General features: G+C 51.2%; 1 protein-coding gene and 1 long non-coding RNA gene across 3 annotated transcripts in view; one reads left to right on the top strand and one right to left on the bottom strand.

The window, feature by feature from the left end:
- Positions 1-398: 398 nt before the first annotated feature.
- Positions 399-1,346, top strand: LOC111538126. Its single transcript, XR_002730229.2, has 2 exons — positions 399-532; positions 996-1,346. It is a non-coding gene; the product is annotated as an uncharacterized LOC111538126 (long non-coding RNA).
- Positions 1,347-4,175: 2,829 nt separating this feature from the next.
- Positions 4,176-19,973, bottom strand: part of CCDC88C (coiled-coil domain containing 88C) — a 146,067-nt gene continuing 130,269 nt past the window's right edge. Inside the window, exons 26-30 of one of the 2 annotated variants that reach the window (XM_023205479.3) lie at positions 15,850-16,038; positions 13,967-14,035; positions 11,742-11,810; positions 10,418-10,707; positions 4,176-6,526 (exon numbers count right to left, since the gene is read on the bottom strand). In XM_023205479.3, the coding sequence (XP_023061247.1) occupies positions 5,483-6,526; positions 10,418-10,707; positions 11,742-11,810; positions 13,967-14,035; positions 15,850-16,038 (1,661 nt within the window). In that variant the 3' untranslated portion in view covers positions 4,176-5,482. Of the gene's footprint in view, positions 6,527-10,417; positions 10,708-11,741; positions 11,811-13,966; positions 14,036-15,849; positions 16,039-18,184; positions 18,400-19,973 lie in introns of those variants that run through there. The other variant, XM_023205478.3, reaches the window with a different exon arrangement.

The following is a 19,973-nucleotide window of genomic DNA, read 5'->3' as shown; positions in this document are numbered from 1 at the left end:
TCAATTGGTTGTGTGAATTTTACAATAATTATTATTGTATGTTTTATTATTTGTAAATTGTTACTGATGATAAGAGTGAAACTCTGGCCAGGTGTGGTGGCTCACGCCTGTAATCCTGAAACTTTGGGAGGCAAAGGTCAAGGGATCACTTGAGGTCAGGAGTTTGAGACCAGCCTGGGCAATGTAGCAAGACCCCGTCTCTACAAAAAATAAAAAATTAGCCAGGTGTGGTGGCATGTGCCTGTAGTCCCAGCTACTCAGGAGGCTGAGGCAGGAGTATCACTTGAGGTTGCAGTGAGCCGTAGTCATACTACTGCACTCCAGCCTGAGGGACAGCAGAACACCCTGTCTCAGAAGGAAAAAAAATATCCAGCTGCAACTTGGGTATTTCCCAGCCACGAGGTCACACACCACACCAACGCAGAGGGTGGGGCCCTGGAACTCAGGAGGGGGCGTGATCTGGGGTGCTCTCTTAGCCACAGGGCCCCATGGTACTGCTGAAGGGAGCTGTGGCTTGGGATTGGCTGTGGAGGTGAGCAGGGTCTTAGCGTTGAAAGCAGCTGATAGAGTAACAGGACACAGGGGAGAGTGAGGGGAAGGCCAGCATCCTCTGGATGCGTATGGGGCAGGTGTGGGGAGGAGGGAATACAAAGAGGCCTCGCTTTGGAGGGGGAGGATGGTGAGCTGCATTGGGCATGTTGAATTTGAGGTGTGTTTGGGACATGCAAGTTGGAAATCCAGATCTGGACTTTTGGAGGAGAGGCAGGGGCTGGAGATACAAGTTTGGGCCTTCTGGGAATAGGTGGTAATTAAAGTCATGGGTATGCCTGGGCTTGATGAAGTATGATCAGGGGGCTGGGTGTGCCTTGAGGGGAGCCTGTAGAGAGGACCTAGTCTGCAAAGGGCTGGATGTGTGTATAGAGCACCTTCGACATAAGTAACTTCATCTTAGAAAAAGACTCCATCTTACATTTAATACGGCACTTCACCAACAGGGACTGCATGTTTTACCTGATCAATAAAGACTGCACCCAGCCAGATAAGGACATAACCAAGCACACTCCTCCACTATCAGTCTTCACCAGAAGACTCTGTGACCATAAATGGAGCAAGACTTCAGCAGCTTGAAATGGCCATCTCAACTGACACCATCTTGCTGTCACTCGTGATAAGCACCCAGCATCTCCCACCGAAGGCTCTGCCCACATTAGTGACTCTGCTATTAACAACAGCCAAGATGCGGAAAAAACCAGTGTCCATCAACAGATGAATGAAGAAAATGTGGCACATATACACAACGGAGTACTAGTCAGCCATAAAAAAGAATGAGATGCTGTCATATGCAACATGGATGGAACCGGAGCTCATTATGTTAAGTGAAATAAGCCAGGCACAGAAAGAGCAACTTCACGTCCTTACTTATTTGAGGGCGCTGACAATGAAAACAACTGAACTCATGGAGATTGAGAGTAGAAGGATGGTTACCAGAGGCTGGGCAGGGTAATGCGGTGGGAGGGGAGTGAGGATGGTTAATGGGAACACACATATAGTTAGATAGAATAAGACCTAGTATTCATGCCTGTAATCCCAGCAGCACTTTGGGAGGCCGAGGCGGGCGGATCATGAGGTCAGCAGATCGAGACCATCCTGGCTAACATGGTGAAACCCTGTCTCTACTAAAACTACAGAAAATTAGCCAGGCGAGTTGGCGGGCACCTGTAGTCCCAGCTACTCGGGAGGCTGAGGCAGGAGAATTGCTTGAACCTGGGAGGCGGAGCTTGCAGTGAGCTGAGATCCGGCCACTGCACTCCAGCCTGGGCGACAGAGCGAGACTCCGTCTCAAAAAAAAAAAAAAAAAAAAAAGACCTAGTATTTGATAGCACAAGAGGATGACTACAGTCAAAAATAACTTATTGTACAATTAAAAATAACTAAGAGGCCGGGTGTGGTGGCTCACGCCTGTAATCTCAGAACTTTGGGAGGCCGATGTGGGCAGATCACCTGAAGTCAGGAGTTTGAGACCAGCCTGGCCAACATGGTGAAACCCCATCTCTACTAAAAATACAAAAATTAGCCAGGCATGGTGGTGCACACCTGTAATCCCAGCTACTCGGGAGGCTGAGGCAGGAGAGTTGCTTGAATCCAGGAGGCGGAGGATGCAGTGAGCTAAGACTGCACCACTGCACTCCAGCCTGTGCAACAAAAGCAAAACTCTGTCTCAAAAAAAAAAGAGAGAGAAAGAAAAAGAAAGAATGAAAGAAACAAAGAGAAAGAAAGAAAAGGAAAGAAAAGAAAAGAAAAAATAGCATCAATAAAAGTCTGACCTTGTGGAAAGACACCGGTGGATGGAGCTGGTGATGCCTGACCTCCCGCTGCTCACAAGTGTGGCCAATGTGGAGGGGATGTTCTAAATAGGAAGGTCCCCTGAGTCAGGGCACCTCCAGAGAAATGACAACTAGGGCCGATAAGTTGCCTCTGGATTAGTGACCTTGGCAGGAGCTCTCTTGTGGAACCAATGGGACCAAAAGCCGGCTGGAGTAGATGGAAGAGTAAGGGGAGAGCCCGAGGCAGCCAGACCAGTCGGCTGGAGGGTGTGACCTAGGGCAGAGACCACCGGCAGAGGGGAGAGGCCCAGATTCCCGCCCCACCCTCAGGTCCAGGATGTGACCTGTGAAATGTGGGATGTGAGGAAAGGAAGGGTCCAGCTCGAATCTCAGGCCCCTGAGGCTGCAGAGATGATCCTGGGAACAGTGAAACTGGGTTGATGAGGGCAGCAGTCCCAGCCTGAAGGTCAGGAGATGCTGGGCTGGAGGTCACCTCCACAAGCGCTCCCTGCATAGGGAGGGTGGGGTCAGGCCTGAAGGGGGAGTACACGACAGGGGAGTGGTGGAGGCAGAATCCAGGGCTCTGCCCGCAGCCCTGATGTCCCCAGGAGGGATGAATGAAGGGACGAAGGAGCAGGTAGCACAGAGCTATCCCAGAGGGACAGAGAAGCGTGCAGCAGAGGCTGAGGGTGCCAAGAAGTGCCTGGCCAGCTGTCGAATATTGCAAAGGCCACACAGGATGAAGACTGCGGGTGGCCGCCACTCAGTCTGGCTCAAAACAGCATGGATGGCAGTTTCTGCAGAGTGGCCAGATACAAGGACAGATTGCAGAGCCTCGGGGAGAACGGGCAAGGAGGCAAGAGGAGAGAGCCAAAAAATAGGTTTGTAGGAAGGAAGGAGACACTGAGGCGGCAGCTGGACAGAAAAACATCAGAAGAACCTTGGTCAGGCGTGGCCATTTTCATGCCTCCTCCTTCCCTCTATTCCTCCTCCCCACCATGCATCTGATTTCAGTATCTGCAGCCCCTAAGGTCCAAATCCCAGATCCAGTATTTACTGGTTGAGTAGCCTTGGGAAAATCATAAGGAGCCCCTTCAAGCTGAGGTCCTGTCAGGACATGAGATGAACGCCATAGCAAAATGGGATTCTTCAATTATTTTTGAGATGAGGTCTTGCTCTGTCGCCCAGGCTGGGGTGCAGAGGCACAAGCCTGGCTCACTGCAGCCTCGACTGCCAGGGCTCAAGTGATCCTCCCACCTCAGCCTCCCTAGTGGCTGGGACTACAGGTGTGCACCACCACACCCTGCTATTTTATCTTATTATTATTTCTTTTTTTTTTGAGACAGGGCCTCACTCTGTCTCCCAGGCTAGAGTGCAGTGGCGCCATCACTGCTCACTGCAGGCTCGACATCCTTGGGCTTAAAGGATCCTCTGTCTTCAGCCTCCCGAGTAGCTGGGACTGCAGGTATATACCACCAGGCCTGGCTAAATTTTGTCTTTTGTAGACAATGTCTTGCTATGTTGCCCAGACTGGCCTCCAGCCCACTGCATTCCCCCTGCGGTGGTGGTGGTGACCCTTTAGAAAAACAAACAAAATAGGATTCAATTGATGCGAACTTACACACACCTGGGGAGGGGTGGCAAGCTGCCACATTACAGGAAATCTTTGTCCTTCACATGTGTCTCTGGCTGCACGTGTAAAAGCTTCCCCCGCCTAGTGGCAAGGAAAGTGGTGGATTTCAACTGTGGAGGAACGGTCCCCAGGGTGCAGAGGGAGGGGCACAGGGAGCCGCAAGTCCCCAGAGGCCCACCTGATGCTAACGATGTGCAGTGAGGAAAGCCAGAAGGCACTTCAGTTCCATTCCATTTTATTACAATCCTGTCCTTGAGTTCCAGAACGAACGGCTATTTAATACACAACCCCAAACACTCCTAAAATGGATCTTGTTAACATTCAAAAGTCTCCATTTCTTTCTCAGTATATTAAATCAAAAGGGAAAAAAATCTTAAAAAAAAAAAAAATCAATAGGTTTAGTTCACCCCAGGAAAAGCACCTTTACAACAGGAAAGTAAATTGTCAGGATATCTGACCAAAGACACAAAGCAGCAGGTGAGATTCCTGACAGAAGAGAGGGACTCCCAATGGAGCATAAATAGACCCCCCCCCCAAAGTATACATATTTCACGAGTGTGTACATATATATGTCATATATTAAAAAAAAATTGGTTTCTATACCCAAAAAGTCATTCAGAAATAAATCAACACCCCATCTGAGACCGGGAAAGTCGGGTGCCACAGCCAGGTTATACATCAAGCTTGCACCTCGCTCTGTGCGGGTAGACCCCTCGGTGCACTGTGCACACGGGCCTGGAGGGGCCTGGATGGGGACCTCTGTCCTGCCCCCCAATCCCCAGGCCTGGCAGATCCAGTGTTTGCAGAAAAGTGAGCCAGGGAAATTTAGGAAGGCAGGTAGCTGTGTGGTCCCCAAACCCCGCGGTGCAGAGCTCAGGAGCCAGCTGGAGGCTGGGGGCAAATGGCCAAGGCCACCACCAGCTGCCCTGCAGGCTGCCCTGGGTCCTGGGGTAAAGGGAAGTGCTTGGGAACCCAGGAACGGAACAGCAGCACTCTCACTTTTGACCAGCAGGCCTGACTCTGGGGTCTGCCCAAGGCCCTGGAGACCTTAGTATCACCAGTGTGGGCCTCTCCTGGGATCCAATGGCCTTTGGGAGAGGGAGTGGGCTTTTCGACCCGCCAGGCCTGAGCCTCGTGAGCCTGTTGTGTGAGTGTGTGTGTGCTGAATGGAGCTCAACACACTGCAAATGAGTGTTCTACTGGGACATACTGGAGACGCGTCTGCTTTGGGGGAAGTCAGTTTGTCATTGCATCCTAATTGGTCCCCATGCTGACGTGGATTTGTTCCAAAGATATCAGCTGCTGGAAGGGGCAGACACAGAAGACACGTTACACACCTGGAAGCGTAATCCTCTCGGGACTTGGCACAGTGTTTCCATTCACAGAACAAACAGCAGAAATGCATGGGAACCCCTTTCCTCATTCCAAACCCTTTCCTGACACCGCAGGCAAGCAGGAGAAAAGGCCGTGGGAGTCAGAAGGCGTGTCAGTAGTTTTCAGGTTTGCAAGCTCAACCACGAGACAGTCACACGCAGCCGTACTCATACCACACGGTCTGCGGGTCCCCGCCTGGCTCCGGGGAGGCGGGAGTGCTCTTGGAGATGCTCCCTCGACTGCAGTCCTCAGGGACCCGGCCAGGGTGGGGAGCCAAATCAGAAGACCGACCTGGGCTCTTGGCCGGGAGCCCCTCGCTGCAGCCCTGCCCGGGGACCCCGTCTCCCTCTGAGAGGCTGAGCCCCGCCCGGACGGGGGCAATGGTGGCCACCTCCCCCGAGTGTGGGGGCGCCTTGGGCTTGGTCCTGGCAGCCGGGGCTGCAGCAGGTGAGAAGTGTGGGAGCTGGGAGTTGCTGCCACTGCCAGCAACAGCAGTACCAGCACCTGCAGCGGCAATGGCGGGGGCTGTGGCAGACTGATGCAGGGGGGCCAGCCTTTCCTCCTTTGGGGGAGCCAGGGAGAAGCGCCTCGTGTCCAGCGGCCGGCTGCGGGGACCTGGGCCCTGACACGAGCTGCCAGCCTTTCCCACAAGTGGGGTCCGCTCCCGGGCCAAGCTGTGGGAGCTAGGGGGTGCTGGGCTTTGCAGGGTGTGGCTGCCTGTCTCTCTGCCCCCTAAGGCCTCAGGAGCCCCCAGCTTCTGAGGGGACTCCTGTTTGCAGGCCTCTGGCCCGCTGGCCCGGAGAAGGTCAGCTGAGGCCAGGCTGAAGGCCCGGCTCAGAGAGGCACTGCGGCTGGCAGGTGCGTGGGAAGTTGGGGGCACCGGAGCCTGCCGGGGTCTGCCCAGAGACAGGCTCTGGGGAGGCTGGGCCTGTCTCGGGGCCACGCTGGATGGGGCCACGCTGGGTGGGGCCTCGGCCTCAGTCAGTCTGAAGTTTGGCTTTACATACTGCCCGGGCTTCAGCGGCCTCCCCTCCGAAGTGGGGGTGGCCATCTTGACGGTGGGGGCCACAAAGCTGGTGGGCATCTTGGTCCCTTCTTTCTTGGCAGGTGGTCCTGGTTGGCCTCCGATGGCTGGGGGATCGCTGGCCTTTCGAAAGTAGTCACTCAGCAGGTCATCCCGGCAACTGGGAGTGTCCTATGGATAAGAGAGTGAAGGGTGGAGGTGGGCATGAGGGTTGGGCGAGTCCTCGAAGCCTCCTCCCACCCAGGACGCCCCCTGAGCAGCCCACACGGCTGGGACTGCAGTTCCTGCCTGCCTTTTCCGAGGCGCATGTGCCACCCCCGCCACACGCAGCAGCCCTGGGCAGGACGGTGAGGGTGGAGGAGGCAGCATGGGACCACCGGGAAAGAACTCCAGATTCCCCCAGGCAGCCCCTAACTTCACACAAACAAGGAAACAGACCCAGAGAGGGAAATGACGTCCTACAAAGTGAGTTCGTTTCCCAGAAACCCTGACTGCAGCCGACCGCTTCGGTCTGTCTGGTTTCCACCAAGCACAGCAGGAACCAGAACCCTGGCGGGTGTGAGCAGGGCCTTGCTTCCCCGGCCACCCCGGGACATCATAAGGACTTCACCTTGCGCCACCGAGAGCAAGAGGAACAAGAGCAGCTCCTGAAACGCCGGAACCTTCACTGCCACTCAGACCTCTCTCTGGGCCCGAGAAAGGGAAGAGAGAGGCAGAATGGGGGTGGGCGGGGGACAGAGAGGTACAAATGGAGTCTAAGTGTCCAGAAGGGGGAATGGTGGGGCTGCACGGGGAAATGAAGACACTGGGACGGCCCAGCCGCCACTCTGTTCCTGCTAAGCTGCCGCCCAGGCTGTGCTTCCCCTGCCCAGGGAGCAGGTGTCCTTTGCCACCACCTTGGGAACAGGCAGAGCCATGGAGGCAAGGGTCTATGGCCCCGCTAAGGGAACTGCAGCCTTCTGCAAGCACAGCTTCTCCTGAGGTTGACATGGATGAAGACGAAGAGAAGTGACTTCATGGGGGATGAGAGGCCGGCGGGTGTCAACCTGAAGGTGGGTTGGTAGCTCAGGAGCCATCTGCACCTGCCAGCAACTCCTGTCCCACAGAAACATCTGCACATGGTGCCACTGGACAGAGATGCATCTGCTGTTTTATGCTAGTTTGATGCTACACATCTTGGGTGGGCGTCCAGTAAGACCTGTGATATCCACAGGTACCTTTCATCACCTGGGGGGCCATGTGCTGTTCTAGGAACCACATGTATAATTGCAAAGACACTCATTTAATTCTCCAAATGACCTTGCAAGGTTGTTGAAAGGCTGTGTGAAGGTAAAGAAGCAGGTCATGGAGGTTTGGCAGGTCACGCGTCCGGAGAGAGGCAGACCCAGATGAAAGCCTGTGGCTGCCTGGCTCAGCGCTGCTTTCCACTCCACCAGGCTCCTCCCTGCACACCTCAGAGCCATTGATACCCACCCTCCCTGGCCACACAGGGAGCCCCATCTTGCGACACTCCCTCCCTGCATCATCGACACTCAGATAGTGGGGGTGCGGTGGGCATACTGTTGTCATTTCCCTGGGATGGGAAGCCCCTGTGTCCATTAGGGGCTTTGTGTGTCGGGGGTACCAGGAGGGACGTCAGGTGTGTCAGGGATAGGGGGTTAAATATCCCAGGCAGAGGGAGGGGCTGGCTCGCTGCATGCCAGGCATCGCTTTCAACAGAAACTGCTACAGCCAGACTGTTTTGGTCTCATTTAAGCTAAAAATGGAAAGGTAACAGTACAGGGAATAGGAAATGGGGACTGTGAGGATGAGTCTGAGCTGAGCAGGGAGGGGCCCCACTCCTCGATCAGGCCCTGCCTGCCAACATCTCCAAAGGGAAAGAAAACCATCATAAGGGGCATATAACAAAAAAAGACTGAGAAGGAAAGCCTTCCAGCCGCAGGCCCCAGTTTCTGGAGTGTTCTCGTTCAGTCCATTAGACCAGCAGCTTTTTTTTTTTTTTTTTTTTGGGACAGGGTCTCACTGTGTTGCCCAAGCTGGAGTACAGTGGCACAATCTCGGTTCACTGCAACCTGAACCTCCCAGGTTCAAGAGATTCTCCTGCCTCAACCTCCGGGGTAGCTGGGATCACAGGCGCCTGCCACCATGACCCAGTTAATTTTTGTATCTTTAGTAGAGATGGGGTTTCACTATGTTGGCCAGGCTGGTCTCGAATGCCTGACCTCAAGTGATCCGCCCGCCTCAGCCTCCCAAAGTGCTGGGATGACAGGCGTGAGCCACCGCTTGGCCTAGACCAGTGGTTCTTAAACCATGGTGCCTACCCAGCCGCAAGACCATTATCTAGAATTTATAAAGATGCAAACTGTCAGCAAGCCCAACCTCAGACCCACTGATTCAGAAACTCAGGGAATGGGTTCTGTGGTCTAGCAAGGCCCCCAGACGATTCAAAGGCATGCCTGAGTTTGAGAACCACAACATTAGACCGCTAATGTCTTGAGTGCAGGCGCTCCTTTGCTTTTCTCAGCTTGGCTTTTCCAGCTCCTTGCACAGAGTAAGTGCTTGGGAGACAGAAATATTTAAGTGAAGGAAGGCCAGGGCCATGTTTCATATTTCTCTTGTGTCAACTGCAAAGCTGGGCACGGCGCATGCAGGCAAAGAAAACCTGCTGATGAACTGGTTTGCTTTGTTTTTCAAGAGCAGGCACCAGGCATACTGCTTAACGTAAGATAGTAGGTGCTCAATAAATATCTACCAAACACATACTTGCTTTTCTGTGTCACTGTGTCCTAGTAATGCAGGTCACAGGGTTTACCAGAGAGCTAGACAAAGTCCAAATGTGTTTCTTTAAGGGGAATGAGATGGAAAGACTGAAAAAGACTGAAGTTTTAAGAATCCTCAAAAGGGCTCAATTGCAGACAGTGAACTGCACTCACTCAGTAACCCAACAGCTCACGTGACGAAATTCAGAGGGAGCACTTGAAAGATGTATGTGCAGCTTCAAAAAAGCTAAATGAAGACCTACAGAGGCGGCAGGAGGATGTCAACAGGCAGTGCTCAGGGTGAGGAGCTGCAGGGCTGGGGCCAAATCCAGCCAGCTGCCTGTTTTTGTATATCCTGTGAGAATAGTTGCTACATTTTTATTTTTATTTTATTTTTTCTTGAGACAGAATCTCGCTCTGTCGCCGAAGCTGGAGTGCAGTGGTGCAATCTCAGCTCACTGCAACCTCCGCGTCCCGGGTTCAAATGATTCTCCTGCCTCAGCCTCCCGAGTAGTTGGGATTAAAGGCGCCTGGCACAATGCCCAGCTAATTTTTGTATTTTTTGTAGAGACGGGTGTCTCTACAACTCTGCTTAGTTGTAGAGATGGGTGTATTTTTTGCAGAGATGGTGGCCAGGCTGGTCTCAAACTCCTGGACTCAGGTGATCTGCCCACCTTGGCCTCCCAAAGGCTGGGATTACAGGCGTGAGCCACTGCACCCGGCCAGTTGCTACATTTTTAATTGGTCAAAAAGAAATTTTGTAAAAACATATTTCACAACATGTGGAAATCATATGAAATTCAAATGTCAGTGTCCATAAGTAAAGCTTTATTGGATGTCAGTTATGTCCATCCACTGACATAGGATCCAGTGTTTGCTTTCTCGAATGGGCAGAGTTGAGTAGCTACAACAGAGACTGTGAGGCCTAAAATCATTCCTCTCTGGCCCTTTCAAGGTCCTTAAAAGTTTGCCAGCTCCTGCTGGAGAAAACGCAGGGTAAGCGAGGACTCAGAGCTCTGCCATGAAACCCAGCGTGAGACCCTAGCCCTGCAAGTCAGGTGCTGGCCACAAGCTCTGCCGGCTCACCTCCCAGACCCAGGGAAGAGCAGCCTCCGAGGTCAGGGGCTGGCGTCTGGCTTGCAGTGACTTGCCAGCTAGTCCTCTAGTCAGCCTCTCACGTCCAAGCCAGCTCTGTGCCTAGGCCTTGCCACCCCCACCCCATCCCTTTCTGCAGCTATGATCCTGAGCCAGGAAGAGACAGCGAGGGAAGAAGACGGGCCAAGTCTGTGTCTGGATCACTCACATGGGTGGGGGAGCTGCGGTTGCTCTCCTCCAGGAACTCCTCCAAGGTGACCATCTCACTGCTGGGGGAGGCCGAGCAGGGCCGCACTCCGACGTGGGGAGGAGCTGTGCCCCTCTTCTGGGCACCCTCCTGTGGGAGGGGCCCGTTCCGGGGCAAGGGGTATTCGTGGCGGCCAAGGGCATTGCGTCCTGGTGTGCTGGCTTCCCGGGGCAGAGTGGCCAGGTCCCTGCTGGGGATCAGGTCTTCGCTGCTGAAGCTCTCGGACCGGCCATGGAGCTGCTCGGAGGAGCCTGGGTGTCCAGGCAGGAGACAGAGGACCCTCATCAGTCTCGGCAGCCATCTGATGGCTTCTAGAGGTTTCGTGCTGCCTTTGGCCCACTCCAAACTATCAGAGAGAAACCCCTGCCCAAAATCCCAGGGCTTACTCCCACCAGGCTGAAAGTCTATTAAAGAATCTTTCAGACTCCTTTTGAATTTCACTTTGCCTTTAAAAACAAAATACCTTGAGATAAAAGTGGAAAGCTTCTGCTAAAGTTTTAAGTTATTACTGGCTGTAAGGCACTGGCCTTGTTAGCACTCGCTCATTCATGTATTCAAAGCTTATTCAGCACCTACTACATGCTAGGGACTAAATGTACAGGGAAGGTTCATGAAGAAAGACCACTTTCTGTGCTTAACACAAACTATACATGTTCCAAGAATCAAAATCCTCCAGATTTGTTCTGTGGCCACAGCAGAATGGAACTAGTGTTACTCTCCCCATTCTACAGATGAAGTAACCGAGACTCGAGACTCGAGACTGGTGACACGCCTGCATTCTCAGTGCTGCTCGGGGGAGAAGGGAGCTGAAGCCCAACCCATTCTAACTCCCAGTCTGTGCCTGAAACTGTACAGTGTGGCCTCTGAATGTGTCAGAATGCATTGGAAACCCCTAGTCATGTATTTTAAAAATTATAATAATATGAGCCCAGAGCCAAACCACCAATACGCTTTTATCCCCCCTCCTAAAATAGGGTCTCGCTTCTGTTTTCCAGGCTGGAATGCAGTAGTACAATCACAGCCTACTACAGCCTTGACCTCCCAGGCTCCAGCAATCCTCCCACCTCAGCCTCCTGAGTAGCTGGGACCACAGGCATGCGCCACCACGCCTGGCTAATCTTTTGCTTTTTGTAGAGATGGGGTTTTGCCGTGTTTCCCAGGCTGGTTTCTAACTCTGGCCCAAGCGATCCACCTGCCTGGGCCTCCCAAAGTGCTGATTATAGGTGTGAGCCACCGTGCCTGCCCCGAATCAATTTTTAAAAGTACACAGAAGCAGAAGACTTACCTTTTAGGTTAAGAGGTGAGCTGTTGCTGGATGTGTTTCTACTGCTCTCTAAGCTACTTGGCCGCGACACTGAAAGGAAATGGCAGTGTTAAAATTAAAAAGCCAATGAGCAGGTATATCCCAGATTAGCCATCTGAGAAAAACTATGCACTAAAACAATCTTGTGCCAAAGCTAAGCCCAGTGCCCTCAGGAAGGAGGCACTCTGGGACTCCCTCTGCGCTCCAGTGAGGAAGCCTCGCGTCTCCAACAGAGTGCTGGGCACAGAACAAGTAGCCACCAACAGATGACAACTCTGCTTTTCTACGTTTGGGAGGCCTGAGGCTGCAGCTTCACACAACTGTACAAAGGAAATCTCACACAGAACGCCAGCATAGAGGGCAGACAAAACAAGGCTGCTCCGGGTGAACCAGAGGTTGAGGTGGGGGTAGGGGGGTCCTCCTCTATTACCGCACAGAGCTTTCTGGAACACATGTGGACAGCCTCAGCCGAGGCCATGGGAAGAAAGACGAGGGCTGTTCAGGGCCATGTGCGTGCACGTGTAAGTGCGTGTACCTGTAACCAGTGAGGTGTCACGTCAGGAGACCACAGGGAGCAGGTGCCAGGGGCCTGGGAAGGGGGCACTCCCGTCTCCTGGATATTTGCTGTTCTTCAGTTTCTTTGTGTCATTTGCCTTAAATTTACATCTGCCCCAAAGGAAAAAAATCAAGGCTTATGGTGCTGAGGGCACCTGCCCACCTGCTCTCCTGCCACAGTGGGTGCTTGCCTGAGTGTGGCTCTGCCATGCCACCCCACTGCAGACTTTGGGGAAGGCTGGCACCATTCCCTACAGAGGGCAGGCCATCCCTTCCAGGGCCTGCAGGCCTCTCCTGGGTCACCCCTCCAGCGGCCCTATCTCGAGAACGAACATGTCCGTGCTGCTGTGCTATGAACCCCGTGGCAGGGATGGCATTTCAGTTGTCCTGCAACCCCCAGCACCCCGCAGGTGCTGAGCTGAGCCACCTCAGGAGCCTGCAGAGACACCTGGGGTTCCTCTGCTTGCTAGGCCACCAACGCAAGTTCATTCAGGTTTCCTGGGTCCACAGGGCACCTGGTTCCAAAGGCTGAGGTACTCTGCAAACAGCAGATGTCCAGAAAACACCTGCTAGCAAACATGTTTGAAACTGAGCCAAAAACATACTTGGTGATAGTGAATAGCCTAAAAACAGAATCGGTCCCCTCCCTGAGCAGTGAAAATGTGAAATAAACAAATGCACATCTCTCTTTAAAAAAGAAGTAAATTTCAGTACAAGGAAACTGTGATAGCAATCAACGGCCTGAAAGCACCATTGTTTATTCAAGTACTGCAACGCAAATCCTTTTCCCTTCTTTTTCCTAAGAGAAGCTAGAGGAAACAGAACATTTATGAAAAAAGTTCCTATGGTTAGCTGACTGATCGCACATCTGGCTGCTCGGGGAGACGCCCCCAGCACACGAGGCAGATTTCTCCTGTTGCATTAGCCTCCACTCAGCGTCAAGATGTAAGACTCTCGTTCATTCAATTGTTTCATTACAGTTCTTTACTCAAGTAGAAGACTGTAAGAATGTCAACATCATCAAGCTATTTAGACCGTGGATGGGGTAGGAGGTGATGCCAGCTCCTACACTTACCAAGCCTTTCAGAAGTAAACTGAAATCGATGTAAACTTCTAAGGGTCCTTTTAGGATTATTTTCTCACACTTCTAGGGTTGCTTTTCAAAAATTAAAGCAAAGCAGCTTTTAATTTCTGAGAAGGCAGGTACTGTTTACTGCCTCCCTTCTGCAGAAATTTGTAACATGCCCGAATCAAATGACAAGTGCTTCTAACAATTTCCAAGACTAAATACGCCTCAGAGCTACTGTGGGCAACTGCAGCCAAGTCAGGACAGTAAGGGACCTTCTTGAAATGAACGCTCCCCACCGGAGCCACTGGAACTTCCTGGCCAACCTGGAAGAGTGCTTGAAGGCATGAACAGGAAAGGCCAGTGCTTCCAGAACTGTGATGCTTGGGAGGCAGCACATTCCCCACCACGGGAGGTATGTAAGTAGAAGCTACATGCTCAGCCCCCTGAGGAGGGGAAGGAAGAACGGGTCCCCCATTCCCACCTTCATGTGGTGTTGGACTCCCCTACAGGACTCAGCGTAAAGGATAGGCACCGTGGATAAAAACCAGTCTGGAAACCCAGACGCAGCACCCTCCCTACTCACCGTACTGCCTGTGGTTGGGAACCTCAGACTCCAGGGATGGCTCGCAGAGGCTGTCATCTGAGTTATAGGCTAAGGTGAAAATGAGGCTGGTGAGTCACGGTTACGGAACATCCCTCATCCACAGGGAACCCCGCCACCTCGCCTGGCACCTGGATCCCAGCAGCTCCAGCTCTTGGGATGAGGGCGTGGTGTGCAGATGCTGCCTTTGGGACCTGCCTGCCTACCCCTCCACTATTTCTCCTGCTGGGCAACCCTGACACTCCCGATTCCCATCCCCTTTAAATCACTCTTCCACCTCTGCTGTGACTGGGACGTGTGGACCAAAGGCGTGTTCTGGCCCAAGGATGATATAAAAAGAGCTGAATATTGAGTATCCTGGGGACCCCTTCCAGCCTCAGAGGCCAGCCCTGAGAGCAATTCACTTTCAGCAGTCAAGCTGTCTTCAGGTGGCAGGAGGAAGAAGGAAGAAAAAGAGACAAAATCAGAATCTACCCCTTGAGGGGAGAGGCTGAATTCCTGGGGACTAAACATTGCACCCATAGCTCCTGACCAGAAACAGACCTGGAAACCATGGGCCATCAAGCATTCGGCCTTTCCCTGAGAACTGGAAAATGTCTCACGCCTCAATCCTGCTAGTTTCTACCTGAGAGCAGACCCTGGATCCCCTCCAAATTGACAACAGGGTCTCCATTTTGGAGATGGTGACATGCCCACCTGCAATGGGTATCTGGAGTTTGAGCGTCCCTTGAGGTCAGGACCCTGTCTCTGTTGCTTTGTTTTGTTGATCAGACTCAAGGTTCCGCATGCCCACAGCTTCAAGAATCAGGTGGGTGGGTTTATTTGTGCAAATTAACCCCTTCTTGCTCTCTCAGACTTCCAACACCCCAGAGGCAATCACTTTCAACTCCTTCATCTGTTTCTCTGGATATTTCCCTGTCTCTTAAATTATAAGGGGAATGCCCTTTTCAGTTTTAAGCATTATCTCTTCCTTTCTCTTTGCATATTTTAAATTCCCAAATGCTCCTCCCTTCCCTATTGCTTTTTTTTATAGCATCCTGTTCTTGTTTCTTGGGTGCAATCATTTCTCTTATCTCCGATTTGAGTGTCACCTGGTAAGATCTGACTGAGCCATTCTGCTGGGACTCTCTCAGGCTAATGAGATTACTCAAAGAATATTTTAATCTCATGCCTAAAGATGTGAACTCGTGGCACCCTGGAGACAGGGAGTTCGTAAATCCTTCACTGAACCCATTTGATTTTAATACAGAACACCTGCCTCAACTGTGTCAGTGAACTTCCAGTTCAGAGACTCTATCCTTTCTTGGCCCGGTGTAGTGGCTCAACACCTGTAAGCCCAGCACTTTAGGAGGCCAAGGCAAGAGCATTGCTTGAGGCCAGGAGGTTGAGACCAGCCTGGGCAACATGATGAGACCACATCTCTACAAAAAATTTAAACTACACACACACACACAAATTTAAAATATATTATTTATCTTCTCTCGAGAAAAAAATTCCAAACTTTTACCAAGGTAGGGCAATGGCAGTTCCTTGGTTTTAGCCCAAACTCTGGTTCTCAGCCCACCTTCCCTTCCCTTCCCTTCCCTTCTGGAGCTATTTGGTGCCTTCACTTCCTGAGTGCTGGTGGTGGCAGTGGCTTCCGAGGCCCCATTGCAATTAGGCCTCTGGAGGGTTTCCTGCCCAAAGTCCTTGGCTGGTAAACACAGCTGCATCTGTGCCACCAAAGCCTGTCAGCGGCCTCACCCCTTTGCTCACCACCTATCAGACTGAGAGGCAGAGCGACCCCTCTGAATTCCGAGAGCCTGGGGTCTTCGGAAAGGACATTAGGCCTGACGCTCATGGCTCTGGAAGGGCTCGTGACTCACCTTTGGGGCGGCCTGGGTGCCGGGCGATGGGGGTGGAGCTGGAGGGGGCTATAGTGGGGGCTGAAGTTGAGCAGGTCCGGGAGCCCAGCTCCGAGGGCCAGGACCTCATGGCCGGATCAGTGGAGGCATCTGTGCGGTCAAGGCTGCCTCTGTGCGGGGAGCCTCGCTTTGGTTTTGGATCCCCAGGGCCTGAGGCAGAAGAGGACATTGAGAAATGAGGCTGCCAAGTCCTGTGCCCTGTGGACAACCACACCATGGCCTAGAAGCAGGGCAGCAGGGCACGAGGACCACAGAGACAAAAGCGGGGCTGCCACAGCTCTCGGGCTGCGACTTAAAAGGGGCCTGGTGGGGCAGGTTGGGGCAAGAGGGCTTGGCCTCAGGCGGGTGTTGGAGGCCCCATTAGGATGGCTCTGGCTCTAACGCTGGGGTCACACTGCCAGCCCTGAGAGGCTGGGAGGAAACAAAGGGAGCCCCAGAGGGGATAAACTGTTGGTAAAAGTCACACATATTCACCCTAGGACACATCTCCTGTGTGACACTGTCTGGAACTCCAATCCCTGACTTCCAAAGATCCTAACAGATGTCTGCCAGCTCCAAAACCTGCAGCTGAGGATCCGAAGGTCCTGCTGACTGGACTCACTAAGGACTTCAAATAGAAGTTTATTGCTAACCTCACAATATTCTGTTTTTTCAAAAAGGGAAGCCTTAATCTCTAACTGCAAGAAAATCTTTACCTTGTATCTTGTGCTTTTCTGAAATCTCTAACTTTTCTACCATGAACATAAACTGGTCAAAATTAAATTAAATCATATATAAAATCATTAAAAAAATACAGTCCATAAGACCAACTACCCCACAGGAAAGAGCACAGACTCTCCAAACACAAGATAAAAATGAACACGGCTGGCATTCCTAAGAGCCGACGAAGCACTCTGCAGAGCGTCCCACTCCGTGTGCCCCGACGGCCATGGACCCAGGGCCAGGACTCACTGCTGCAGTTCGGCTTCTTCACCCATGCAGCTGTCTGCCCTCCCAGTCACTCCAAGTCTGGGTTCACTGTGCAGTTTTAAGCACCCAGAGCTGATGATTTGAAATCAAGGGGAAATGTGGATTTTGAAAGATAACCTTGATGAGAAGCAAGATTTCAGTCTGCCTGAAGTAGGACAGGTGGCATGAATCGGGACAGGTGGAATGAATCGGAACAGGTCATCCTACAGGTGAAGCTAAAATGAGGATCCACGGGGGAGGCGGAGATGAACGAACAGTTAGCATGAGCAGCGGACAGAGAAAGCACAATTCCAACAGCATGCGCAGAAGACAGGTCTGCAGGACCCGGCGCCACGGCAGCCCAGGGTTCCCAGAGCGAGGCTCATGAGATGAAGTCGGTGGCACGTTAACTCTCACATTTTAGTAGTTATGTGTTTATTCTTACGATTACCTTGTTTTTATGATGATACTTGTGTTTTCCACTTACAGGACGGATACTAATCTTTCCTTTTAATACATTTAACTACAAACTGTGAATCAACATAAGGGAAAACATGTAGGTAATCATATTGTTGTAGGTAATCACATAGATGGTATCAGGATATGACAAAAATAACGGAGGCAGTACAGGGATGGCCGGAGACAGGAAATGCTCCGCCGGTAATGGCCTCGCTGGCCGGCTGGCATTTGCCCCTGCTCGAGGCAAGATTTGTGTGCTGATGTTCTTTCTGTCTCCTGCTGTTTTAACTTCAGCATCCAAGATGTCAGAAAACCACAGCACAGTCATAAAACTTCACTCGGGGCTGAACTCTGGCTGGCAAAATCAATCCAATTAGTCAAAATGTCTGAACGGAACAATCAATCCTTCAAAACAGAACATACTTTATAAGGGCCTTACCGGAAAAGGCCCACAACTCAGTGCTCTGACAAAGGAAGAGGAGAGAAGGGCAGCAGTTTTAAATTTAGCTGCTTAAAAATAAAGTCTTAAAAAACCCCTCACTTGACAGAGGCTGTATATTTTAGAAAGTGCAGCAACCACCCGCCAGTGCTGCTTGACACACGGGCAAAACATAAGCTCGCAGGTGCAAGAGACGGGAGAGGGGCACGGCCACTCGACTTACTTAGTACGGACATCCTGGCCCAAGGACATGTGCACGTATATCCTGAGGCTCCCCCTAAAACTGTGTTGTGCTGAAGAAACGGTCCAGGGAGTGTGACAACTCATCTTCTATTTTGAAATCAGAATCCACGCTGGCTACTTTAAGCTTGAAATTGGGGGCAGGAGGAGGGGTCTGCTATCGGCCATCTGGCCTTTTAGACGCTGGCTTTTTTTGTTTGTTTGAATTTTGGAAATGGAGGAGGATACACAATGCAGACACATGATAAAGGAAAGGGATTAGAAATCTCCAATGTCGGAGAAAGAGAGAGGCTCGTTAGGAGAGGATGGGATGTCGGAGGAAGACCAGAACCGCAGGCGTTTAGAGAGAGCTGGGTGGGTCGTTGGAGACTTGTCTTTGTCCTTGTTTTTGCTTTTCAAAAAGGGACTCTTTTTGCGCGGAGGTGCTAAATTGTTACCAATTGGATAACCCAAAGGAGGAAGGAAAAAGAAAACACAAATAAATGAAATGAATAATGACAAATGAATCGAAATTAGCTAAATGTACTTAAGAAATCAGAATCCCGTCTTGCCCAGGAAAGATGAAAACAGTACACAGTACTCAGACCAGAATCAGGGCTCAGGAATCATCTGTGCTCTGACTCAATTAATTTAAAGGCACCTGAATGCCAATAACTTATTTCCTCAGCACGTGAGGAGAATTACATACTGCCCAAGGAGCCAAGGTTTAGATGATTTTTCAGTTTCAGTGTGCCAAATTATTAAGCAGGAATGCTTATTAGTTTAGGGCCCAGCTTCTCTTACTCATCCATTTTAATGACAGGGTCCCTAACAGCTCAGCTCACACAATCCTCCTGTTCCCACCCAAAGACCTTGGGAACACTCAATGATCTGTTTCAGGGCGCTGTAATCAAATACTCTACCTAAAGTATTCACTAATGATTTTGTATCTCTAAAATAATCTTTTGGCAGGACGAGTTTTAAAATAATTTAAATACCTCCTTCGCATACTAAAAAAACCCTTCAACACCAAGAATCATGATTTCCTTTTAGATCTTCTAGATACATCCTCCACTCCAATCCTCCACTCCTTAGCCTTTAAATTACAGTGTCTTAACAAAGCAGACAACTGGGCTAACTTCCTAAACACGTCTTATATTAACATTAATCGACCTAACCAATTTCTGATATAGGATTAAAGTTGATGCCAGGATTTCCATTATTTCTTCCTCCACAGCACCACCTGGTGGCCACAGTGGCTCACACCACAGAAAAAGGGACCAACTCATTCAAGGTTGGTGTCCTTGCAGCCAGTTCAGGGCTAGGCTCTTGTTCAGCATCTTCAGGGACCCAAACAGCTTTACCTGGAGGCAGTCCATGCAGTTAAGAGCTCAGGCCCTGGAGTGTGGTCGACCTGAATTTGGGTCCCGCTTACCCAAGGCAAGGGTTTCACACTGTTGAGCCTCACTTTCTCAGCTCTACACAGGGGAGGCCACTACCACCTGCCTCAGCAGGGTCGTTAGGATTCAGTGAGATGCATAAAGCACATAAAGTAGTCAAATGGTGCTAGACCCAGAGGGAGCACCCAAGACATGGTGGCTGCTAGCGATCGTGACCATGGTTGTGGACCTGCTCGCTCATGGATCGCTTTGGACCAGTCAAGCATTTTTTTTCTCTGAAAGTTTTCCTAACTCAGACTGATTCTAGTTAATTAATTCCACTTCAACAGTAATACAAGTTGAGATGACAAATGTCCAAAAATTAAACAGGAGCGAATATAAAAACCTGAGGCAACAGAACCCCTCTAGATTAAAAAAAGTTAAGCTTATCATTGACTCACATGAGTCCTCTAATTTTTTCTTTTTCTCACCCTGTCTTACGGTCTTACGGTGCTGACGCTATCTAATCTCGTCCCCATAAAGAATGACAGTGTTAGTCCCTGAATAAGGTGCGTGAACATTATTTTTGTTAGAGGTGGGGTGTCACTCTGTCACCCAGGCTGGAGTACAGTGATAGCTCG

The sequence above is a fragment of the Piliocolobus tephrosceles genome, chromosome 6 (assembly GCF_002776525.5).
Source record: "Piliocolobus tephrosceles isolate RC106 chromosome 6, ASM277652v3, whole genome shotgun sequence".
NCBI classification, from domain to species: Eukaryota; Metazoa; Chordata; class Mammalia; order Primates; family Cercopithecidae; genus Piliocolobus; species Piliocolobus tephrosceles.
The sequence above is the reverse complement of the archived record's forward strand: the minus strand, read 5'-3'. Positions and strand labels throughout refer to the sequence as shown.